This window comes from Brachyistius frenatus, unplaced genomic scaffold (genome assembly GCF_029030835.1).
Source record: "Brachyistius frenatus isolate BFR_SWC_R1_liver_20210118 unplaced genomic scaffold, ASM2903083v1 Contig_34, whole genome shotgun sequence".
Lineage (NCBI taxonomy): Eukaryota > Metazoa > Chordata > Actinopteri > Embiotocidae > Brachyistius > Brachyistius frenatus.
This window is the reverse complement of record NW_027210633.1, coordinates 2,330,231-2,357,527: the sequence shown is the minus strand read 5'-3', so window position 1 is coordinate 2,357,527 and position 27,297 is coordinate 2,330,231. Positions and strand designations below refer to the sequence as shown.

At 40.2% G+C, this 27,297-nt stretch overlaps 1 protein-coding gene across 2 annotated transcripts in view; it reads right to left on the bottom strand.

The window, feature by feature from the left end:
- The window catches only part of gabra3 (gamma-aminobutyric acid type A receptor subunit alpha3), a 95,836-nt gene that overhangs the window by 9,232 nt on the left and 59,307 nt on the right, over window positions 1–27,297 (bottom strand). For both annotated transcript variants that reach the window (XM_069700637.1, XM_069700638.1), the window contains exons 5-9: window positions 15,199–15,419; window positions 11,349–11,431; window positions 9,952–10,095; window positions 7,230–7,382; window positions 4,283–4,488 (exon numbers count right to left, since the gene is read on the bottom strand). In XM_069700637.1, the coding sequence (XP_069556738.1) occupies window positions 4,283–4,488; window positions 7,230–7,382; window positions 9,952–10,095; window positions 11,349–11,431; window positions 15,199–15,419 (807 nt within the window). The remainder of the gene's footprint in view (window positions 1–4,282; window positions 4,489–7,229; window positions 7,383–9,951; window positions 10,096–11,348; window positions 11,432–15,198; window positions 15,420–27,297) is intronic.

The window sequence follows — 27,297 nt, the reverse complement described above, 5'->3', positions numbered from 1 at the left end:
GGAAATTTCCCCCCCCACCCTGAATACAATGCATCCTTTGACCTTGTCGTTGTAACTTCTACAAATTGTTGCATCCGAATTTCTTTTATGAGTGTGATTAAGTGTCCCGGGGGTGATTGTGCCTCGCTGTGTCCTGCTGTTCGGAGCCGAGTGTGCGCATGTGTGTGTGTGTGTCACTGAACCTTGTGACAGTCTGTCCCTCTCTTCGATTCGAGATGAGGTGTTGGCACATTTAATGGCCTCAAGTGTGTGAGCATGTGGGTGTATGAGTGTGCAGCCTCTGTGCAGGGAGCCACAGTGTCCCTGTTTGAGTGTGTATTTTTGTAGTGGCACTTTGCATGACCAAAGTTTGTGGAAATCTGGACGTTGTAGAGGTGGCCTCGGCTTGATCTCTTCACTGCAGGTTGTGCTACAGATTACCTGCCAGACAGTGTTAATTAAACACGCTTTGTAATCCCAAAGCATAGAAAAAAAGGCTGATTCCGACAAACTTCGGCCTCCCTTTCACCTGCATTTTATCTTTTTACTTTCTCCTTAGTCTCCTGCTTTTGGTTTCGTCAGACTCTGCTCCTAAGAAAGCACTTCACCAACAACATGCATCTGCTTTTCACCACTTATAAACAAACACAAACAAACAAACAAACCTGTTACACTGTAACTGATAAACCCTTGCATCCAGTCATGATGCTGCTGATATGCAATGAAAGCATGGTTTAGGATGATTAGTCCGATCTAACCGCTTCGTCTTGCTATACTGGATATTCCCAATTGAAACACTGAGAGGAAGCTTCCCAAGAGGCAAATAATCAAGCATAACCGCACCTGGTAAACAACACGGGTGTGGAAAAATTTTCATCAAAAAAGGTAATCACAAGAAGCCTCCAGTAATGGCAACTCGACCATGAATGTTTTCCCCCCCTGAGTGCATCAAACTTCCAGAGTGGATTTTTGTTTCGTTTACAGACTACAGTAGCAACTTCCTTGTTGTTCAGTCGAGTAGCATTGTCATGCTGACAGAGATGATCGTGTTAAAATGTCGTCCAAATGCAGATGTAGTCATTTGTGCTGCAGGTGCAGATACATGTGAAACCGCGATTGCTCCTCGGTTCCAGCAGAGAAACCCAAATGCACAAATCAGCCCGTGCTCGTTCCTCTGCTGATGGAAACAGCACATAATATCTAACATAGTAGTGTCCAATCATGTGTCACGGAGTGCCAAGAATACGCCGGCTTTCATTCCAACCTAAACTCCCCACCGGCTAATTTCTGTAATAAGCACACCTTCAGCCGGGGAGGGTAGAGCTAATTAGGTAGATCGCTTGTCAAACAGAATGTTAGGCGACAAGAAAGGAAGAAAATGGCACAGAAGCTCCATAACCAGCAAAGTACATTACTGAACATAGACTTGTCTACAGCTCACCATTTGAGAGCTAAAAAAGAAGGAGCCTGAGGGTGATGAAGTCATCGTTTGGTTCCGGTAGGAGTGGTGTCCAAAACCCTTCCTCTGATGACTGGAGACTGTATTTTCAAAGAGACTTACTGAGCTAAAAGATCTCTCCTTAAAAAAAACCCTTCCTCTCCTTATGCAGTCCTCTCGTCCCATGTGCCTGCTTTTCAAATATCTTGAAAAAGAAAAGAGTGTGTGTTTTCTGATGGCTTTGCTTTCCAGTAGCTCATTCTAGCAGGGAGTGTGATGGGAGTGCCACATCTCCCTCTGTGACCCCATTCTTTTTTATCTATCATGACAACTGCATGCTCAGCACAACCCCCGAGAACGCGGTCCAGGCTGTTGCCATTAAGACGAGCCATCAAAAGGGAAGGAAAAGGAGAAGGAAAAAAAAGCCCCAACTCTGCAGCGACGTAATGCTGCAAATTATCCCCACCGACTGAAAAGTTCTGTGGCAGCAATATGCAATTCTGCCAATCACTCTGAGGACCAAATGTCAGGCTATAAAAAAAAACCTAAAAAAAACCTGGAAAGGCTGTACTGATTGTGTCAGACAGTTTGTACATTAGTAGCAGAAAATAGATTTGTGGCACTGTCTGTCAAAGAAGAAATACCTTTCTCCTAATGTTGTGTCTGTGGCTCATAGAAGTGTTTTTATATGCTGGCAGCAATATTGCAACACTTTATACCTCCCCACTATTTACCACGAGGACAGTTTCATAGTGTCATATGCAAGTATATGCAGTATCCCAGAAGGCCAAGCTTTTTACTTGTACTTTTTGTAAATGGCCACTGTTCATATGTTATCAATATGGAATATAAAAATGCATCAGAAATATATCCATGTTGTTGTATGTGAATTGTTTTAACATGGGGGGGGGGGGGGCATATCATGCAGCAGGTCTATATTTCTAATCTAGGGCTCTACTGGCATATCTTTACATGTATTACAGTTCAGTAGACCTGCTTATTTGTATCCTTCTTAAACTTATACTGGTTATTTATGCAACTCCTCAGTTCAGTCGGTCTGAAAAAGGCAGATGAGCCGACTCTGTTCTGATTGGCTGGTGTGGAAGACCCCCCCTTTTAAAGGACTTCTACACGCTATAAAAACAAAATGTTGTGATTTCACTTCTCTTTCTCATTCTATACTCTAAATGTCGACTTCTTGTACACATCCATGCAGTTTTATGCCAAATCTGGTCTGAAATATGCAAGTTCACCACTAAACAACCTTAGCAACAGCCTTAGCAACAAAGGACAGCTGTTAGTGGGCATGCATGAAAGATCGGACGTAGGTTAGTTGAGGGAAATAGCGGTAAGATTGTGAACAGGGAATTCAGAGCAGGCTTAAGTCTTTTTACTTGCAATGTTAATCTTTACATTCATACATCTAAAGTGTTTGACCTGTTGACCATGACTCACACGAGCGTCTGACTTCCTAACTTTATATCAATTACAGCCAATCACAAGAGGAACCGTTAAAAAAACAAGTTAAGAGGTTTTTACGTGAAAAGAATAATTTAATATGAAGCACAGCAATGGAGGTATAAATTATTGACTGCACTTCAGTGTCTAACACCAGAAATTTAAATGAGCATGGTGATTTCCAGCTCACTTGCTGTTAGTAATCAGTAGCACTTTAACTCCACGTGTGGTTCTGAAAATTGTAGATAAAATAAATTTTGACATTAGATTTTGACATCCTCTCAACAACCTGCGAGGATCTGCTGACATCACTGATCAGGCAGTCCATTCAAAATATTTGAACAGTTTATAGTCTGTTTTTTTTTTTTTTTCTTTTTCATACAATCAGCAGAGGACCAAGTGTTTAGATTATCCTCACTGCTTCACTCTACCTGCTCAGATATCCTTCCATGTCACTAATCTTTTTTTATTTGATGTGATCAGTCATAAAACACCATAGAGATCATGGTAAATTTAAGCTCTGGATTTATCATGAGAAACAGCTCATGTTTTATTTGTGAACACATCAGTTTTCAGAGGAAAGCAACTTGTTTTGGCTTCTGCATGGACATTTGGCTGTTGCCTTGAAATACAACTTGTCCTTTTTAAATGGGGTCAGCCACAGAAAGCAACCTTGTGCTGAAAGACTCGGTAAGCATCAATATATCTTCTTAATGGGAATTTACTCCCTCTGCTGTATCCTCATGAACAACACAAACAGCCTAGACTGTTGACAAGTGAAAAATCTATGAGCTGTGATTTATCAGATTTCATGCTATAAAAGAAGTCTGCCTTGGTTGATTCATTTTAAATAACGCACACTCACTTTTTAATCAGTGTGCCTGTAACGTTGTAGATGTTAGGAAGCCATCTTTTGTGCCTACGCAGACTTTAGGATGAGAGTTGAACATATGCTGCCATCGTAAATCAGGGCCAATATCTGTGGGAGTTTACCTCCGTTTCTGCTCTCACTGTTCCGCCCCACTGTCCCTGTTCCATTTGGCTGCCAATGAATAAATAAAAGGTCTCTTTATAGTCTTTATAGAGTACTCCAGGCTGCGTTAAACAGGGAACTTTCTATCAGTGTTTCCAAAGTGCAATTTCCCCTCTTTTCTCCTCCACTGTTAGAATGATGTTGTTCTGAGCAACTAAGCGCATTTTTAACAAGGTTATCAAATCAAAATTGATGTGGAATGTAATAAGTAAGAAAAAGTAGTGAAAGACTGTTTGAAAAACTGTCCTGCCTTCTGTTTTTTGCGAAGATATGATTGTTAATGTTGGTGCACAGTGATGAATCGAAAGAGCAGATGTGATATCCCCCTTTTTTTTTTTTTATACATCAAACTGTTTCAAATAAGAATCACTCACCCTTATTTCCATGCCCTCTTTTTTCCCATCCCATGCCCAGCTTCGCTTGGTGAAGTAGTTGACTGTGGCAAACTCAATCAAGGCAGAGAAGACAAAGGCATAGCACACAGCCATGAACCAGTCCATGGCAGTGGCATAGGCCACCTTAGGAAGGGAGTTTCTAGCACTGATGCTCAGGGTGGTCATGGTTAGGACAGTGGTGACCCCTGAGGACAGAATAAAAACATCAGGAAATGAGTTCGTTTGATTTTCAGGAAACGCCTAAAGGAAAGTTGTTTTTTTTGTGTGTGTTTTTTTTACAACTTCAGTAACATTTTGCAGTGGGTTTTACCATCATGGCTTTCATAACTTTTCACTCAGCAACTTGTCTCTAGATATTTTTTGAAAAAAAAAAAAAAAAAAAAGAAGCTCTGCAACTGTACAAGCCTGAAAGTGTCAGCTAGGGCTGCTTCCTGAAAGTCAATGAATCTGATCATCCGTCAGATATTTTCAAGTTGAGCAGTTGTTATTTATTTATTTTTAGTTTTATTTTTTAAAGAGGTACACACGAACCCCAGGTGAGTTAGTTACTGAAGGCGCACAGAGGGTGACCAGGATGGAGACACTTGTACCGTGCTGAGATTTAGGTTCTCTTGATTTTTTTTGATGCAAGATATTTGATCAAATAGTCGAATATTTGTATTGACAAGCCAAATTCAATTTGATTGACAAAAGTTTGAGTTGGCTACAGCCCTAGTGTCTACTACAACTGACACATTACTTTTTGAGCTTCAAGTTAGATTTTTCGTTGAAAGGCATAAACAAAAAATGATGGTCTGGTCCACTGCATTACAGAGCTGTACATAATCTGCTGTATGGAGATAATGAATTTCAAGTTTGTAATACTTTCTCAGACGGAGTTGTAACATCTAAATTATCAATCTACAATGAATAGAAGTGAATTAAAAACCATGTTGATAAGACCCAAGTTGAAAAAAAAAAAAAATCAAACTCCCCTGTAGTTTATACACAATGACACACATGCTATGACTATTAGTACATTTAATGCCAGCAGCATCCGTTACATGATTGTGTGCAAAGGTGTGAAAATTTAATGACATCCTATGTTTAACTTGATAAGCTGAAACCCATCTACTAAAATTAATTAATGCAGAAATGAATCTCCTGGCGTATAAAATTTCGCAGATAATTTCACATCCCATCCTTTACAGTCAGCATTGCTGGGAATGAAACGTGGCTCGGACAATGGTCGCCCAGCCAACCACTTAAAAACAACCACTTTATCTGCTCCAAGTTCTCATTTGATAAAAGATTGAAACGCAAGAGGCTTTAAGAAGGAATATTGTGCTGGCGAACGGGGAGGTCAGCTCAGGGGGAGAGAAATTAGAAACTGTGACAAAAAGAATCTCAGGAAATGTTTCAATTTAGAAGACAGAGATTGATTTTTTTTTTCTTTCAGTAATGTGCTTTGCATAAATTGACTATGTTCCACCATAATTAAACTGCGCGCCATGTTTATCTTTAATTAGGACATTCATCTGTACAGAAAGTAGTCTTTATTAGCACAGTGATTAATATTGTCAGATAACAGGACATTGGGGTACTTGAAATAACAGTGAAGATATCCTGAAATAAAACTGAGGTGTAACTCAAAGCATGTATAGTAATTTCTACAAATACAACTTGAAAACCTGCCAGGGAACAAAATAGATAATTTAGTTTAGTCGCTGATAACTGTTGCAGTACGAATGCTGAGAACGGAACAGAAAGACGCTGTTTGGAACTGTGTCCTTCACAGTAAACGTTTCAATCATTCCACTGAGAAAACACTACTGATTACAACTACTCTCTCCTAATATGAAGGAAATTGCTTCAGACATTTTTTTATTTCTTTTGTACCTGAAATGATTTCCAGAAGACATACTTGTGGGTACTTAATCAGAATGCAAAGGAAGAGGTAGCTAGATCACTCCTTATTCTCTGAACAGCTCTTGGCTTTGCATACTCTTCCGCACCTATTGTACAAATTATGCTACCGCATGTACATGCATGCTTCATTTCTATTTCAAAATGCTATTTTAGGGCCACAGAATAAAGGGCATTTTAATAGATTATGCAGCTCAATAACAAAGGGGAGGGGAAATTACATTTTGATTTCTGAGTATAGGGTGAACCAGGCAAACACAATATTCTTTACATGAATCGTGTTGGATGGACAAATTGAATCCATCATTATTCATAGCACAACTGAAGTAAACGTGGCCAAGTGTCACATCTGCAACGGGGGGAACGGGGGGAAAAGGAAATATATTGCATTTTATTTAAATGACTTCTGATGTTAATGATATACATTGGTGGTCAAAAGATAAATATAAAAGCTTGCGAAATGTTTTGGTGTTTTCTAAGACTAAGGAGTGAGGATTTGACCTGCTATTTACCTATAAGTTAACTAATTTCTGTTGTTCCACCACAGCAAAAATATATGACTCGACCTTTATTAAGAGTCCATGGTAACTTCAGTGATGTGAAAACCGATGTGCCTCGTTTATCTAAGTTAGCCAATGATAAGTAGTAGCACTTCAAAGCATACTGGCTGTTGTATAGTTGACAAATCAGTTGAACATCCTCATCGAGAGCTGCAACACCTCGTTTGCTCGTCCTTGATTAATTAGTGTTTGCACTTACAGAAATAGAATAAAGTCAATACACTGATAAAAGCTTTGGAAACAAATACATTACTTTCCATGGTGATGTGCACCTGAATGCACCAGGCTGTGTTTTTCTACATCGCTATGTTTAGAATTCAAACTTTTCGTGTGGAAACTTCTTTTATACCCTTCATTTGTTTGCTGAATCATCTGACAGTGAGAACAAATCGTCCAACCTGTTCAATGAATCATTCAGTGCACTTATTTGAGTTGGATTAAAAACACAAGATGGCACTCACCGAATACAGTGCGCGCAGGAACCGACTCTCTGTTTAGCCAGAAGGAGACCTGAGACAGTATGACAGTCATGATGCACGGAAGGTAGGTTTGAATGACAAAATAGCCAATTTTCCTTTTCAAGTGGAAATACGTTGTCATCACTACATATTCTCCTGAGGGAAAAGAGGGAAACATAGAAAGAGATGGAGAGAGAGACACACACAGGGTCAGGATTATTAATGCAGCTCTGCCCAGTTGGGAGCAACAAGCTGAAATAGTCCAAAATGGATTCATTAAAGTTGGAACATTAACATGTACACTTGGATCATCAAAGAAGCTCATGAGGATGGTCTCTTAGAAGAGCCATTAAACCATGTTAAAAGAGAAAATGTTGTTTAAAAGATGCCTTGGGCTGAGAAATAGTCCGCTGAGGATGTGATGTGCAGTTTATATTAAAAAAAAAAAAAAAGCCACATTTTAAGGCATTCAAGTTTTTGGTGCAGGTTTGGGGAGGAAATTCTTCTAAAGGATTCAGAAGTCATGGCAGAAAAAGCACCTGTGTTGTTACTTCCACACTACAAAGGACCGCTATTGGACAAAACCTTGAATCAAAGGTACAAAAGTTCAAAATATCAACAAATCTCTCCCAACACCATTACAGGCAGAAATATAAAATAACTATAATCAAAGTAAAAAACATTTGTAATATCTATTCATGTAAGATGTACATCAAACTGATGTATTTACTTGAGTTACTTAAAGGAATATCCCATCAAACATATTTATTTTTATGTAATTATCTAATAGTACCTCCTGTAAGATTGCATTGAAAAGTTTGTTGATTTATTCTTTGCGGTGGCCTGACTATAACTGTTGTCCTCTAAAGGAGCTGTTCCAGAGCCGTCTTCCTAACCAATGCCAAGCTGTACATGTATAAAGTAGAGCTTTTTAGTGGCATATCCCTTTAAATTAATATTTACATTTTCCTCGAGATCTCTCTTTGCCGTGGATGTGAACAACCTTTGCCTGCCTCATTCCAACCCCTCGATATTTGTCACTGATGGCAGCAAACGGACAAATTCACAGTTCCCCTCAGCGCCAGCTCTCATTGCCATGTCTGCAATCTGTGTTGCAAAGATATGAGAAAAAACAGCCTCCCATTCCCCGAGGTGCTTTTTCTGAGCAGACTCTGACCAGAGCTGAACTGGCTCAAATCCTCCTGTTCCCTCAGTTCACTGTAGTCCATTATGTTGAAAGTTTAAATAAATGATATTTTCTGTCCATAAACTGAAGCAGTTCAGGAAGGAAATCCCACCGACTGACTCCACCTTGAATTTTTTGTATTTGCCAGACTTCTTGTTCCTTCGAAATGCTTGTGTGGTTCTCTTGACTTAAGTTCAACCTACCAAGCGGCACAACAATAACGAATAGGCTCAAGGAAAGCATCCTCTGTAGAGTTAAAATAGTGCCCTTATTTCAAGAGCAAGCACTTTTTGCAGCCTGGGGAAACAGATTGTCATCCGACAAAGCGGTTTTGTGGCATTTTTTTGTCTCCAAACAGAACTGAAGTCTGACAGATCTCTGACTGTAGCTCTTCTCCTGAGAGTTGCATGAGCAAACGGCTTCGATGCAGAGGTTAAATCTCTCCGAATGGAAAGCCAGCGAGGCTCAGTTGAATGCACTCTTTCAGTGATTACCTACTGCCCCACTGAAGCAACCTTTTATCTTTAGCTTTGTAGTTCTTCAGATTGTCACCTTGGGCTGGTGATGGATGTTATAAGTGTTACATTGATGTAATTTGTCTGATAGATGATCACATTTTGAAACTCCTAGGAGCTCATTTTTAAAGAAATTTCTTGTACCTGATGGTTCCTAATAAATATAGTAAAAATACAGCGCATACTCCGAGCTGCTTAAACTCAATTATACATTACCCGATGGGTGCTGAAAATAGTCCCATTGTTGCTGGTGTATGTCAGTACCCAGCTCTTACCTTGTTATTTCAGCCCTTTTTGTTTGTGTAAGTGCTACTAGAAGCTTTAAGTCCTCCAGTGGGGAAATAACAACAAAAAAGAGATTTGCGTTTGACAGATAAAAGGATTCCGCAGCCGATTTGGAGAGGAGATTTAAAGATCAAATGAATATGTAATCAAAAGCACCGGCTGGAAGATATTTCCTTTTAATTTTGCAGTTATTAAAGTTGACTGTGGACTGTAGCCCAAAACAGAATGAAAATAAGACTTTCACATCTGGCACAACTCTTTCATATTATCTTTGTAAATATGCTGAATCGTGCCCCTGAAAAATGATAGCACTCATCATTTTCTCCATGGATCCAAACAACGTAAGCTGAATTTAAAATGAGAGAAAATGGAAAGAAAACACACGAGTGCCAGCATATGTCAACACAAGAGAAAAGAAGGCCATTTAATTTACCACAAAGTATATGCAACGAAACTAATAAGACTTAATATTTCAAGGGCGGAAGTTTCATCCCATGACACACAAATTTTCTCTCGCTGCTTTCAGTATCCTCCATCAAAGTACAATTCGGTGCGTCAAATTGCTATGAAATTTTGCTCGGCTGACCGTCCTCGGCACGCTGCAGGCAGGCGGGCTCAGTACGGTGTGTTGTTTGCAATAGGCCCTAACCTTTTGCCCGTTCAAGCGCGCTAAATCTGATTTTCAATTTGAAGTATATTGTGTGCTGCTGTCTGGCCTGAGAATTGGCATATAGTGTACCTGTGCTGGAACTGATGGTTTCTTTGCCAATAACGTGTCCCAGCAGGTCGTATTGGTTCAGCCGGGAGCCGTCCTCCGCCACAGCAACAGACCTCTCGTCTCCTTGGGTCCACAGGTAGATCACCTCGGCGTTGGTGTAGGCATCTGGGCGACAGAGAGAAGGGAAACAAACAGTAGAAAACAAATTGGAAATCGAACACAGTACATACAGTGTCAAACAGCGCTTTTGCTTTGTCAAACAAAATGCTGCAGCTAAGTTTGCTGTTGTCTTTACCAAATAAGGGAATGAGTCGTTTCCAACACCGTAGTGAGAGTCGTTCTGAGTTATTCACAGTATCGGTCCAGTATTGATCAGGCGAAGAGATTTTTGAGCTGCTGCAGGTATTTACTGAAAATTCTCTTTGATCTTAACTTTGTAGCCACAGTAGCATGGCTGTGGGCTGGTCCGTTATGATGCTTCAGATGTTAAGACTGAAATATTTAAAAAAAACTGTGAGTTGGATTTGTTGATACACATGGTCCCTAGAGAACATAATGACCTTGGTAATCCTCAGATTTTTCCTCTTGTACCAGCAGCAGGTTAGAGTTCTCAATGATTGAGTGAAATGTTTAAACATCCCAAACTATGTGGAGATATAGAGACAGACTGGCATTTAGGGTTCCCACACGATTTATCACAAACACTTTGGGGGTTCCCAGAGTTATCCGCTAGTGCCAATATTGTTCAGTACTGTTCAGTGATACCATCAAGCTACCACAACAAACTAAGCCTCAGTCCTAAACATGGCTTCACGTAGCTGCCTTTACAGCTGTAGACTCTTCGACTTGTTTTTACAGAAACACATAACATAGCATTTTTCTTTCAAGGTTTTCTAACCAAATGGAGACTGAGAGAGATGCTCTTTTTTTTTTTTCCGGTTGAAAATAATCTTGCCGGAGCTCTCTGGGAGACAAACTATGCACTGGAAACACTGCATTAAGCATTCCTGTACTCGAGGGCAGCAGCAATGTTCAATATATATATACATGATACAGATCTGGTAAGGTCATTTTGGCCCAGATAATTTAACAGTCTAGCTCGAATAATCACTACAGTAATGATACTGCTTTAATCATGTTTAAACTTTGGTCTTCGTGCTGGAAACCCTTTGCTCTGCAATGAGTAGCAGGGACATATTGTCTAACGTTTGAGACTCCTCATCTTTATTGTGTGAACTTTCACTTGAAGCCAGTGGCTGACTACTGCTGCTCTACTCACAGTCCTCCCCTAGCCTCTTATTCCTAGTGGTGAGTGCAGTTGGAGTCCTCTGATGTTTTTCCAGGTCGTGAGAGGTGCCTATCACCAGCAGAGAACAATCACCACTGTTTCTGCCCCGTTTTGTTGTGATGCGACTTACAACTTCCAAACTTCAGAGGACAGGCGTGTGCATCCATCGGGAAATCTTCCAGGTGCATGGGGCACTCGGCATGAATGGTCAACCTGAAGTGGGAAAACGGGGAGAAAATATGGCACCGGTCAGGCTGCGGTATGGTGGAGGCGGCCGTTACAAACACATCAGCACATACGTCTCCAGAAACAAAATACAGAGTGCACTTTTATCAACCAAAATGTATTGTCAGATTCGCTATTTCATTGTCATGCATTAAAAAATGACACTCCCACAAATCCAAACGTAGACACAGAATTACCCTTATTTTAAAGTCAATGTTTCAATGTATGTTTGGATAAAACCAGACAGTCCTCCTCCCTCCCATCCCCACCCTGTCAGTGGTAATGAGAAACTCGGTTAACTGACAAGGACAAGATCTCCGGAGAGCGCCACAGTTTATTTCGTTTGGTCAGATTTCCGAGCCACAAAACGCTCTCTGTAAGTAAACAGATAAATGGTGCATATTATCGCACTCATACATCTTTAATCAACATGGAATACATTTTGCTTCGTTCAAACAAAAATGTGAATCCTTCAGTGGACCGAGTTCCTCATGAATGAACCATAAACTGGGTTATTGTAACTCTATTACAAGCTTTATAGTCCATACATTAATTCAAAACGGGGTTATTTATACAACCAGGACTGTAACAGAATAACTGAGCAAGTAAATGTGGTTAGTTTGTGTAATTAATCTGAATGTATCTCGATACATAAGTACAGTTATTTGCTTGTCAATAGTACAGATTTGACATGCAAACTTTTATATTCTATGAAGAGCCTGTTAACACAACTGTGTGGATTCAATTGGTCTCACCATTGTAAACACTGTTTAATGTTGCAGAATATTTAATTTAGCATTATCAAAACCTGTAACATTGCGGCCTGCTTCTACAAAAGACAAACATTGTTTCTAATTAGCTTCTTGTGTTGCATCTACAGTAACCCTGTGCTCGTTTTATTCCCCGACCCTCATGCCGTTGTCTGATGCAGCCTCATTCCTGATAAGTGGCTCACTAACTACACAAATGAACGCAATACAGCATAAATCAGATGTGAGCACTGCAATACTTCATATCATACAGCGCTTAAACCAGCAACTAATTGATGGCATTCATCTCATTGTTAAGTTGTTCTGATATTCTGACAGTAACAAAGACAAAACCAATTAAAGATAACAGAATCAGAACTTCTTTGATCAAAACCAAAACACCATCTGTCTTTGTGAAATGATTAAACTTTAGATGAAGTATAAAAGAAACAAGACTAAGAGACTACAACCATGATGGTGGATATGTGAGGCTATACCTGGCACAGTAATGCTTTGAGTGACATTAGTTTGCATTTAACAGGAAGTACAGCTCAGGGTGACAGAAATGTCACTGGTGGAGGTTTGTGGTCATAAATCAAAGTACTGAACAAAATGAAATTCGACTTGATGGGATGCAAGAGGAAAAGTTAAGGGATCAGTAAATTATTATAATTCATCTTGAGGGCAAACATCAATGTACATATCGCGTTTCATGGCGGTGATCAAATAGATATCGAAGCATTCCACTAAAATCCATGAGGTGTCAAACTCATGGAGCCTCTACTGAAAAGTCAGGGAATCACCAATGTCAATGAGACTCATCATCTGGGGACAATAAATGCCTGTACAATATTTATTGGCAATCTGTAGAAAACCTGAGATGTTTCAGCCTGGACAAAAGTAATGTCCAGGCTGACGTTGCTATAGCAATGTAACATGGATAAAAAGCATGATTATCTGGAGATTTATACAGAATAACATAGTATATGTTCAAAATCCCCAAATATTTAATAAGCTTGTGTTTTATGACAGTATTGTTAGAAGTCGTGTTTCACTGAACTAGAGGATTTTCTTTGGAAAATGCTTTCATTACATCATGGATGTACAGTTGTATTTGGTTTTGTTGGTTCGTAAACTGTGAAGTCCAATTTGTGAATTTGATGAACAAAATATAACCACGAATATATACCACCGTCTTTTGAAGAGGACATTTCAGACATAAATGAATATCAGGGGAAACAGACTTGCTGTAGGAACCATGAGGAGTTGGAGGTACATTGACGTGAACTGGAAGGCAGTGATAAATTCCCTCTCAAAAATAAGACTGCAGCAGCGCTGGCAGATAATGCCTGTTTCCCTCCATTCAAAATAATGATGCAATCCTGCAGAGCGGAGGCCTTCACAGCATTTGTCAGTTCAGATGCTGTAGACGTGCTGATTAAACGGATTTTAGCAGTTGTTTAGTGAGGCAGGCCAATCAACACGGGTGCTACAGTGACACACTCCACACTAAACTTCCTGTAAAATGGATTTACACTCTAAAGCTTAATACCTGTGCAGTGTGCAAATTTAAGTTATCAGTCTCTGCTTCCAAGCGGTGCGCAGATCCTCGAACAATACAGCCAAATTTCATTCAGCTAATCAGCCAAAGCTTTATATGAAGGTAAAGAAGCCCTGAATTTAACTGAGGAAAAACACACAATACGTTTTAGTATTATGATAGTCGGGTAAAATAGGCATGGTATGAACAATAATTTGTTTTTCGGATACAACAAATAAACCACAGGATCTGAATAAATCAGTGCAAATGCAATGCAAACAATGCCATTCCTTAAATTGAGTTTCGCTTGGTAGCTTAAAGCTGAGTGTAGCTCCAACATGGACATCCTGTAAGATCAAATAGACTCCCAAATGGCTCTTTGCTTTTGTGTGACAGAGGTTTATCGTACCACGTCTTCATCGTCCTACTCGCATGTTCTTGGTTATGTAAACATGTCAGTCCCTGTAATGCTGCATTAGAGCTCAGCTGTTGGCCTTGGCAGAACTGCCACCGCATCAAGTCTACTCATGTGGGACCGCAGAATGAAACTCTTTTATTATTTCATTCTCATCCTTAAAAATCAATACTGATCTTGTGGATGTGAATCATAAAACTATTTATTTTCAGGCCCTTTCATGGCCCAGATGCAAGGCTGCAGAGACAGCTGATTGACAGATTCAATGTTTAGATCAGATGAAACCAATGAATTATTTTTGCTCTCATCCTGTACATAATAGTTTTCAGGGACTGTGTGTAGCTGTTGCTATTTACAGCGTACTTTAGGCATGACATACACACAGCAGCAATCCTTTGATTAAAGTGAGTGTTATTCACTGAGCTGTCTGCGTGTGGAACAGACAGTATGTGGCCCATACTGGCTGCAAGTCACTTATCCAACTCCCAGACACGTAAAGTGAGCGGAAATGAACCAGGTGCACCAGCTCTTCACAACTTATTGATTTTTCATGTCACGCCACCATGAAGTTGACATTTGTGGTTGTAAGTGGAATGTCTCAACAAATACTGGATTGATTGCTTAGAAATTTGATACCTGTACATACACGTTCCCCTCAGAATGAACTGGATTCATTTTGATGATCTCCAGCCTCTTTTTTTTTTTTTTCTTCCAAGAACCATCAGGGGCCTCATGTATAACGGTTGCGTATGCACAAAACTGGGCTTGAAAGATGCGTATGCCAATCCAAACACAAAAATTGGGATTCATGAAAGCAAACGTGATGAGAAAATCAGAAATTAAAGGTCAAAGGGAACATTATACTCACAGCGATGCCTCTTACACGTTTCATTTCACCTCGTATCACATGTTACATCGGGCGAGATACACTATAACTAACATTCAGACCAGCGGTGTAATTTTTGCTCGTAACTATTCCATAAGCAACCTTCTGTTGTAAATGGCGAAGCAAATCTAAATCTGGTGGTGTTGGCATCTGAAAGTGTCTCACCTCATCGTGTAGAGAAGCGTGCCGTTGTCGACTAGTCGTAGCAGTTTGTTCGGAGTTGTCATGTTGTGGGCCACGGATTTCTTTCCGTTGTGGAAAAAGGTGTCTGGAGTCCAGATCTTACTGGCCAGGAGGTTGTTGAGGGGTAAAACTTGCATGGGCCCATCAAACTTAAGCCTCTCGTCCCTCCAACTCTGACGGAAGAACACATCGATGGTGTACTCCTGAAAGGAAGAGAGTGTCAAGAATTAGTCGGCAGTAGTTTACAAAGCCCGGACCAATGGTAACGTCACCCATTGGTTTCTGAACTGCCATTATGTACCTTGAGTTTGGACTTTAGCTGTTCTTGTTATTTTGGAGGCAGAAGTGACCATATTTGGACGTGCTGTCGGGTGGGGGGGGGGGTGAATCTGACTCGATACCTGTCAATCAAAGACACGCCCCCAAACATATTGCCTAATATCTAAACAATAATAGATAGATTATTTTCAGCTGGATGGCGAGAGACTTTAGCAAATGACACCAAAACGACTTGTGGGAAAATTTTTTATTGACTTGTATTTAATGAGGGAAGTTGAATGGGAGTCTATGGAGCCAGAGCCTAGCAACCCTAGTGGCCGGGGGTGGTATTGCAGTTTAAGGCTCTCCTCATTTTTACGACCCATATTCTATGTCCACTTTTATATACAGTCTATGTCTGGGACATGGCATTGGTTCCTGCAGTCATATTGACTTGTCAAAGCATCAAAAGTGCTCATGTAATCAATAGCATTCATGAATTCCCTGAATTAATAAGGATATAAAAACAACAACACATGTAAAGGGGCCAACACGTGTATGTTCTATCAACAAAAACACGTGAGCTGTACCAGTTGAAGTAGAATATGTTGGGCTTTTTTTAAAGTCATGTATTTATGCATCATGTAATCACGACTCTGTTCACAATGTGTTTCTTTCACACTTGAAAGCCCAACAATGGACCGAGACGCAAATGAGCTTCAGCGAGAAACCTTGTAATACATCTGTTTCATGTTTTATTAATGTGCACTCGAGTCTTTCTGCGTCGTCACCAACAGTTGAAAAACTAAATAGAATAAAACCAACGCAGGAAGTAGCCAGTCGAAATGAATTTATTTCACATGATTCATTCAATAGGACTCCGTTTCATAGCAACAGCCTCCCCTCACCAGCTGTGTGCAGCGGCTGAGCAAACGGAAAGCAGCCGTTTACAACACAGCGAGATGGAGGGACGCTGTGCCATCTAACGTAACGGCTCACATTATTGGTGATCAATGAAAGCGTGACGTGTGTGTCTCGCTAATTTGTGGTTTTTGCTTATACGGTGAAAGGGCTTGTGTACAGTGGCGCTCACCAGTGAGCTGTAACTGGCTGCTCCCTGGGTGAAAAGCTGATAAAGTCCTTTCTCAGTGGCTTTAACAACAGGAAGTCCTCATGCTCAGCGGGAGGGGTGTACAACCTCCTCTCAACACATCAACAGGGCCCTGCTAAGCAGTGCAAATGGACGTCTGTTAATTGATGTGATTGACCTCCCTATGGCCCGCATAGCTACAGCACTATGAAACAATTGCACTGCATCTGTCCTCACAGCAGCACTCTTAATAAAGCCAACAGAGAGCTTCACAGATGCATAAAAGCCACAACACGTTTCCCTCAACCAATTTTATTCCCCAACTATCGAGTTATATTTTTTATTCAGTAGCAGTCTGAGCTCAGTAATGTCAACCACATCTGAGTTCAAAAAGTCATTCATCTGTTTCGCATTAATTATATCACATCTGGCCTGGTCATGAATTAAATGGCGATTACAGACAACAAAGGACTCACCAGGTCACTAGAAAGACTGATGACACACACACGGACACTAGGACACACACTCCAATGTGATTTATTGCTCCGTGTCCTAAGCATCTTTGACCAAAATTGTGCAGCAACACTCCCAACAAAGTTTGCCCAATCTTGGCCCAGAAAGACTGTTTAAAGCTCCATTACCACAGTCACACTCATGTTACGTCCTTTAGTCTTTTCTTCACCAGAAGCCAAATCTCGCCACAATCAGTGTTAAGCATCCAGTCATGATTAAACAGACAATGGTGCGCTGGGCCCAGCTGGGGTGAAGCCATCATTTGTTTGTTTCTTTTGGACAGAAATCTCCTGTAAACACAGGGAATTAATTTGAAGATTGAGAGACGGCAATGAGGAAAAGTATAGTCAATCTCCGCGCATGGCCAAATGGCACGATCGGTTCAGATGCCAGCTGGTGTTCCTCCAGGGACTGAGTGATTGATTTCTCCTTGACAGAGGAGACGAAGCGGAGCTTCTACCAACAGCCGCTTTCAAATGCCTCCGTTTTTCTTTTTATATAGCTGTGAAAATCATGAATGGATTTACTGTAGCAAACAACTGTAATTTAAATGACATTTTGAAAGACATATATGTCACCCGTGTTGCAGATAAATTCATGAATACAGTACGACTCGTCACGCTTAATATAAAGATCCTTTTTAAATGCCTATACATCATTTTTCTAGCATCTTGCTTTCAATAAAAAGCGGCGTAGCGATGGGAGGACCTGCCACAGCGGTCCTTGGATGGATTAGAAGTAGACATTGCAGATAATCTGCACGTGTTTTACAGTAGTGGGTCATTTAGACACCCTACAAATTCAACTACTCTGCAACTGTTTAAACATTTATATTTGCCCAGATTGTGTTCATTATTAATGTTTATAATTAAATGGAAGGAAATACTAAACTGGGCGACTGGACAGAAACTGTTTAGGACTATCTGATGTAATTATTTAGGGCTATAATTAGTTTGAATTATCACTTAATGTCTTGATTTGTTTAAATGTTAAGCAGCAACAATAACAAAAAATAAGACTAGAATTTATGAAGGCAGTTAACAAAACACCTCTGAATGGTTCATAAATGAGCTGAAGGCGCTATAATCAATAGTGTTGGATTAACAAGAAATCTAATGACTTTGTATCACTAAGAGTCACAAACTCACAAAGAATTATCAACTGTAGTCGCCCGCAGTTGTTCCCAGATGCAGCAGGCAGCAATTTCCAGCTACAAAGCTCACTTCCTGCTTGGCAGATTGTAATTAGCTGGTGGACCAAGATAGATATATAGAAGAAGGACAGAATAGCCAGATATTTTCACACAAATTCACATTAATCTGTTGCCATCTACCTCTTCCATGTGTAGCTAAACAGTTTAGTGGTCCAAAACTCATATTTTTTTTTAATCATTTATTTCTGTCAGTGGATTAACAACCATCTCCATACATTTTACAATAAATGTCCTTCATATACAGGTTTAGTTACAAATTTTCCTGTCTCCGCCCACCCATTAGTTAAACCTTAAATACTTGCTGTGATTATTGTTGGAAAACCCTGTTTGCATGGAGGTTCACTCTGAAGGGCGGGCCAATCAGTTATCAGTGGGCGTGGCTAAGTGTGATGATGTTGAAGTCGAGCGTCTGTTTCTAAATGTAGTTCCAACAGTGGTGATGGTGATGGTAGAGCTCTACCGTCTAGAAAATATCAAGGAAATGAAACCAGAGGAAGAGCAATGGCTAAATTACAAAACAAAAAATCTGCAATCATCTTTTACTGACCTGGCGTTGCACTCTGCTCACACTGGGGGAGGGTCTGATTAAAAGATCCAATAGTTTCAAAAAGAACCCGAGGTCTTCGCCCATTAGGCTGCAACGATCAATCGCCGATTGAGCGTGGCCGGACCCTATCTATTAACAAAGTGAATTTGGGTCTGGTAATACCAGGCTGGTATTTGACTACAGCCCTGTAAGGCATGAAAACAGTAACAGCTTGTTGGATGCACGTCCAGTATGCTTTCATATACTATATTTTGACACCTTTTTTTTTTGTTTTTTTTTTGTCATCAGCAGAGCCTAATGAATTGGAATGAATTGGGTCAGACAATCTGTTTATTTACATGTTTTGTAATGATTTAGAAATCACTGCACATATGCCTTGTATATGCCATAACTAAATATGTCTCTAATGTCTAGTGGAGATTAATTACTGAACACTGAGTAAATACTGTAAGATTGTCACTGCAGAGCTTCTGTGGAAAAGGACTTACAAACAGATGAAATCTAGGGATTAAGACAAAGAACAAGCATGTCACACTCGCACAAAGAAATGTCTCCTTTGCTCATGTGTGAATGTGAGTCACAGTGGAGAGAGCCAGCCAATCGCTGGTCTGGAAATGATGAGGATGAAAGGAAATGAGTTCAATGATTGGAACGGCTGATCAGGTGGCAGTTAAGGTAGGATGTACACTAGACTGGGCTAAATGAGTCTAGATGTTAAAAAATGACATAGTGTCTGGCTGGCTGACAATGGCAGGAAGGTTGTGTCTAATATCTGATAGAATATTAATGCAGCCTTTTATCTTGAATTAATGAGTTCATTAAATTCTAAACATTTAGTTAGTACATCCAATTTTAATACTGTCATCACGCTTTAGCTTTAATTTGGTTTTTCTCAGAGGCTGTGGACATTTACGGCTTATTTCAGTCATCGGATCTCATGTGGTTTTAAATGTGCAACCCTTTTTCTTGGGTTTTGGTGAGTCATCAAATCACACTCTTATCAGCCGCCTCAGAAGCCCCACAGTTTTGTTCTTTTTAAAAATAAATGTAAGAAAAAAGAAAATACATGGCACATACTGTACCTATAGTCCAATGTTCTTGGCTACATCTTGATGTACACATTTTGTTGATGGAGATTAGCAGCCTGGTTTGACAGGTTTCATTTGGTGCCTCTGACAAGATATTACATTGTGCAAGGGAGCCGTTTCCCCAATTTATTATGCAGAAATGTTATGTGTGATGTATGCTATGATGTCTCTTTTTTGACAATACACAGCAGGCCAGAGATAACAGTGCAGTTCGCTGGTGTGGTAATGATACAGATGACATCCTGTAGGTTGCATTTCTATTGGACCGGGCTCTTGTGGATCTCACTCTCTGGGCATTGTAATGATCAGTCAGAGACTTGATTAATGTCTTAATTACAAGTCCTTCTTACTCTCCCGTTGTCAATTATCCTCTCTCGCTTCATTTCTCGTATGCCGTTCACCTTTCCCTGCTGGGAATGTAACCTGTGAGAGACTCGTGATGAGCTGTGAATCCCATACCAACTCCAATTATCTTCCGAGTTCACAGGCTTCCGCTGCTCTGAGGCGTAAACATTTTTTAGCACTTCACGGTGCTGCAGTTCACACACGTACATGTTGTTCCACATGTTGTAATGGTGAACTCATTCTTTTCATTTATTTGAGTCGCATCTCAGAGAAGTAAACAATAATTAATTTTGGGTAAAGTATGGAGGAACAATATGTGTCATGTGTGACTATATTGCCTAAAAAATGATGGATACATTTTGAAGGAAGCGTGGATTGTGTCTCGAGCTACAAGAACAAGTGCTCAATTCTTATAGTGCACTAAATTTGCATACGAATCCAAAATACGACATACCGGGGTTTACATCTTGTGTCCTGCTTGTAGTGAGTCTAAGGCTGCAAAGACACTTTAGCTCTGAATGATTATGATTTCTATTAAATATATAGAAAACAAAGCACCTCGGGTCTTGTGTAATCTTTGTTTAAATATTTAAACAAGAGAAGAGATGAGTCTGCATCAGTGAAGAATGCCTAAATCTACAGTTTGCTCAACTGTATTTGTTGTCATCATCATGATTGCCCTTGAGTAATCTTCTCTGGAGTCAGACAAATAAACTGTTGTAATCAGGGCCATTACAGTAGTTTACTCCTAATCAGCAAAAGTCAAGCCCCTTCTGCCCTATGATTGCTGAATGATTGTAGGGCACTGAGGTCATCAAATCTGGTTACTTAAAAAAATTTCCCCTCGGGGATTAATAAAGTAAATACCTACCTACCTAGCTGCCATTTTCACAAACATATAGTGTTTTAGGGAGCAAAACCACGGTGCCTGCTCTGCTTTCAGCTTGTTCCTGCACATGAATCATATGATGACGCTGGGGAACACAATGACCTGTATGGTGAGCACAAAAAAAAAATTAAGCCCTATTTTAAGAGTACAGCCTTTTCGGAAAGGTTCTGGGTAGACAAATTTAAATTCTGTGCGTGCTCTGAAAAAGGGCCTTAATTGGGCTTGTGAGTCTTTGAACAAGGACAACATGATTGATATAAAATCCAGGAGTTCACCTTAAAATTTTTAGTAACACAAAAACAGTTCAAGGTCTGTTCCATCAAGACCTTGAACTGATCAGGCATTTTGGAGTTTGAGTTTACTGAATTTTAATCATCCGGATATGTGCTGAAAATCTCAGATATGCCCGAAATGTTTACCCCGAGAAATTGTGCCGCTCTGACGAGATCAGACCATCACTGACGTCTCTGTCAAAGTAAGCTTCAACGCAGTACATGTGACAACCTAAATCGCTTTCCATTTAATCATCGCAGGGCCTGTCAAATCCCACCATGAAACAGGTACATGTGCTGCGACACCGCATGCATGTGAATGAGATGTGACTCCTTCGACTTGCTGAGAGGGAAGGAGGAGGATGGAAACAAAAGACAGAGGAAAAATCAGTCGGAGGAAGTGAGAAAGGGGGAGGGTTGAAGTCGAGAAACACACCCACCTCATTAGCAGAGATCAGCATCGAGATCATAACCTACATTCTGGGTCTTGGTGTGACAAACTGCAGAGATTTTCTGTGGTCGGACGCGACTCTGAACAACGTGCCTTGTTATTGGCCTAATATTTGCGTTTCATGGTGATTACGCAGTGAGTCTCCCGCCTGTTGCGATATGGGACAGTAAAGGCAGATGTGGCGTATTGGGGTAAAAGTGAAGACTGAACAAGTGGCCCTCAGGGTGAGCGAGAAACAGACATTTCTGGGACACTTGATGTTACGGAGATGGGTAATTGGACCACATAACACACACAACATAAAGTATGAGATGCCTAGGGTATAGAGTGTGCTCCGTCTCAGAAACATCTCAAAGAATTTCTCAAAGCATTTAAGCTCTACATTTTCAGCCGTGCTAACACTATGACTCTAGGGACGGTAATGTCCGCCAGTTAAATGCTTTGGTCCACACTAAAATATCTCTAACAATTGAAGGGATTGCCATGAAATTTGGTAGACAGCCATTTCCCCCATAGGATAAAACCTAATGAACTTTTTTCCTGACTCTCATCTGATGTCACCAGCCTGTGAAAATGTGAATTATCTGTAAATCTACAAGATGGATTGGAACAATACTTTAAACACACATTTATGGTTCCCAGATGATGAATCCTATCGCCCATTATAATCCTTTGACTTTGCCTCCGGCGCCATCGTTACGGTTGATATCAGTGGTTTTCTCATAAAATGTCCCAAAAAAACAATGGATTGATTGGCATGAAATACGGTACACACAGTGTTACTTAGCAGGCCCTGGTGAAATGTGTGGCTCTGTGAGGTTAGATGCTACTGGACAAAGTGGAGAAACATGTAAAAACTACTGCAACAACTGCTACAACCATCAAAAAGTTCAGTGTGGAACTCAACAAAGGGGAAAAAAAGGAAAATTAAACTAAGTTAGAGTGCAAAGTGATCATATCATAAATCTACCACAACTACATGCACAGGGATTTGAGAGCGAAGCCACAGTGTCTAGCTCTGTCACCAGACGAAGTAAGTTCAATGTTAGACGTGTTAGACCCACAACATATGTTTTATTGTTGCATATTTATGCATTTCTTGTTTTGTCTTTTTGTTTGCACACAGTGGGACTGTGAGAAACGGTTTTTCGATTCATCTGTATTTCATATGGTGGATTGACATTAAAGAAGATGATAGCTAAAGACATGATTCTCATTAGTTTTTTTTCCCAAGGTCGATAGCATTTGTTCAATCCGAGTTGAAAGTGATACTGAGTCTCCTTCTCTTCATGTATACCTGCTGGGTTAAGTGGGAGTGAGGTCTTTGAAAAATGGCCAAATAGGTTCTAGTGACTAACGAATAGTAGTTTTACAGATTTTTTTTTTAATTTGAGGTCGTCTGCAGTTAAACTGGTGAATGCACCATAAATATTTTAGCATATGCTGTTTTTCCAAAGACTAGTAGCACAACTACCATGCGCCACTGGGTTTAGGTGATTTGGTATTTTATTACAAACTTAAGACCTTAGTGTGCATGTACTTTCTCAAGAACCCCAAAACCAAAAATATGCTGATACTTTTAGTAAAACCTCCATCAACCATCCTCTAACCTTTTACAGTATAAATCTAATTAAATATATAACACAAGCCTTGGATTGCCCTTTACAGTGTTGCAGTGATAGCTGATAAAAATTAACGCGTATAAACTTTTTTGCACTAATTTGCTTACATTTCTACACTGACATAAAAGCCTATGTTTCTAGTTGTGAGCTCAGATATTCAACTCTGAGGGGTGATTGTGGGTTGAGGTTCCCGTATTGCATCAGAACCAGTGGATGGTGCAGTGTATTATTTTGAGATGGAGCACCGGTTTATAAGGATTATTACATGGCTTCATTAAATGAAACTAGCTTTTACAAATAAGTGATGCATGATAACAAGATATAGTCTAAATGAAAGGATATGGTTATGTCCTCAGCAGCATACAGCCGGTTCTCCTTTTTGTTTTAATGACTAGATAGCTGCCTCAGATTAATCTGTTTAAACTCTGATGAATTGTCTTTAAACAGAACTTTCCTTTGGTGAACACATCAAGGAAATATCTTAAAAAGCTCCTTTCCACCTCTGAAATACCTCCAGGATTAACCATTTCCTCTCCTTTAGCTGACCTAGAAAACTGTTCCAAGCTTTTGTTTCCCAGAACGGTTTACTGCAGTGCTCAACTGTCCAGCTCCACACTTATTCATTTCCGTAGCCTGGAAACTCATGATCCAGAAAACGCGATCGCATGACCCGGACCTACTGTAGATATCCCTTCATTGGCTCAGAGTGCCCCGAACTCCGAGTGTCTTCAAAGCCCAAATGTACAACCACATAAATAACTTGCCCTTGTACACCACATTTTTGCCTTATCTGTAAACCTGGTCCAGCTCCCTGCTCGCCACATGCAACACTGCTTGTTATTCTCTAAAGAAAAATGGAGCCACCCTCCCACCCACTCACTCTCAGAGGGTGCCCTCCCTATTTTGAAACGGTCACCAATTTCAGCAATTCAGATGGCTCATTATTAAAGTCCAGAGCCAAGACCGACTTATTTAGTGCAGCCTACATTTGCTCATTGTACTGTATAATCTATGGTCTTGTCCTCTCGTTCCCTCTTCTGCTTAAAGGATCCCAGAGCTCCTAGAGCTGATCTGTGACCAACATTTTACTCATGCAATCCCATACAATAGCTCTGCAACGATTTCTAGCTTGTGTGGAGGAGGAGGAGGAGGAAATAATTGGAGTGCGAGTGAAAACAAACCGTCTCCAAAGTTTGGCACAGATGTTTATGTAATTTTGGTGCATAATATTTAAGCATATTTAGATGATTACATGTAATAGTGTCTGGCTGCACCTTTGTAATGTATTCTAATCAATGAAAAATGTAATCTGATAAAGGTGAAAAGTAAGATGTAAAGGTGAAGGAAAAGAGATTCTGCTTTATACTGTACTTTAAATGCTATATCACAGGTGAAAAAGATAAAAACAAGTATGTACTATACACATTGCCGTGCATACATTTAGAGTCTTGACACCTGCCGTCTGTTCCATCGTGTGATGCCTGCTGACCGCTAAACCCTGATCATCTTTGAGAGGAAACTGTGGAAAATGTTGAAAGGAAATACGTGACGCCTTTATGCAGTCTTCATGTGAGTACAGAGTGAGAATGCTCTGTGTAGCCTGCGGGACTGTATGAGGCTTGCCTGGGTAATGATCTGAAACAGACACGGCAATGCAGAAATTTAAAATATTCAATATGTTGATGTTATGCTTCCCCATCTAGGAACAGTCCAAACCTTAGCTGCTACTTTACATTCATTGATTACAGGACGGAGGTGCGGTTGTGTGCTGGCAGCAGGTGTTTTGCCTTTGACAGCAGACAGAAAACCCCCGCGCTGACCTGACTAACTGTGGCGCTGACCAAAACATTACTACAAGCGGGTTTCTGCGTCCCATGCTGTTTTCCCTTGATTTATGTTGCTGCCAAGTGGAGCATGCGAAGAGAATAAAAGATTGGATCTGGAATTGAGCTCTGCGAGGCCCCAAAGGTGATATGTGCTGAAAAAGATGAAGTACTGTCTATTGTAATAAAGTAAGAGAACGAACACTCTCCTAACGAAGTAGGCTCAACGTACTGCGTTTCACATATTGTCTCTCTACGATGGCAGGAATCGGCTGTCATCAAGGTGGAAGTCAACTGTGGGATGTTTGTTATTTAAAACATGCATGCAACAGATTCTGACAGAAAAAGCAGGAGCTCTCAAGATCAAGTACAGTGATACTTGAAAGATTTAAGAACCCTTTAGAATTATTTTTGCATAAATATGAACTAAAATGTCATCAGATTTTCACAATTCCTGTAAGTAGTTAAAGACACCCCTATTAAACAAATATTTTACTTAGTCCTTTATTCATTGAGCACCCAATATTACATATCTATAAGGGGCAAAATGTTTTCTTCCTGTTAAGAGTTTTTTTCCCCTGCCAATCATGGAAGTTTTCTTCCTCGTCAAAGGGAATGTTTCCCTTCTCATGCCAGATGTTTTCTCCCAGTTAAGAGTTTTTTTTTTTTTTTTTTTTCATTAAAGGACAGAGTATTTTCCTGATCATGCGAGATGTTTTTCTTCATGTTAGTAGGGAGATTTTTCCTTCCAAATGTCACACGTGGGAATTGTTGAATTGTTGGGTTCCTCCCTATTATGTCAGTTCTATGTAATGACTAAAGGCTGTGATCTCTATTTACATTGCAGTGAATTCATTCGATCAGCGCCATATCTGAAGACTTGCACGTCCTTCACATTTCTCTTCTTCTTCTTCAACATGGCCTATAATCGGTATTTGTTCATTCAGATCGAGTCTCTCCTGATTGAAATGATACATGTCACCCAGAGCTGTATGGAAAAAGGTTTTGTGGCTCAAGAAATTTTGAGGAGTTGATGTGCAAGGTAAACTTAATAAATTATTGAAAACTACTGCTAACTAAAGTGCGATGCCTGCTGTGTTCATGTGCAAACGGCTGGGAAACTATACAAACACACTGATTGTGTACCATATGGTTACTACTTGACCAAAAGTACAAGTGTTATATACCATGAATGAAATAAAGACTTCTACCATCCACTGTCTTCACATAAGTCTGAGATCCTCAGGAGATACTCATCGACTGAATGTGAAGTCTGAGTCTGACAGCCTGAACACGAGCTATTCCAGAGAAGCTCGGCGCGGAGCCATCGAACAGTGTGAAGCAGCTCTCTAATAAGACCAAGCCACTCAAAGTTCTCTAAAATGCACTAATCTTGCTACGTCATACAGTCTGTCAAGCCAGCTCAGCGCTGAGGCACAGAAACTACCGAGCTCAAGGCGGTCAATTAGAGCTGCATGATCAAATATGTCGAAATGGCCCATAAGGACCCGAGACAAAGCATCTCCAGCATCTGCTGTTTAAAGGCGGTCAATCCGGGGCTCGGGATGGAATTTCTCCACAATCGTGCTCTTTAAAAGGAGAACACTTTGACTAAAAAAGTTTCCATCCAAAATTGTTTGGTTGTTGTAATATATGTATCATGATACAAAACATGCTGTTTAAAACTGCACTACAGGTTGTTTTTTTTGGCTGAGGTTATTTGGCTGTTTTAGCTGCACAGTGAAATGAACCAAAGCATGCTGAAACCTGCATGGCCAGCAGCTACAAATCACATTAGTAATGGGTTTTTAATCTGATCATATCACCTAATAGGGTGCACACTTTGAGCAAAATTACTATTCAATATTCACTGGAAACTCTGAGTATTCAGCCCCCTTCCCCCTCCTCCACCACACACACTCGGAGAGAGGGAGAGAGAGAGAGACAATCACAGCATAAACAAGCTCAAC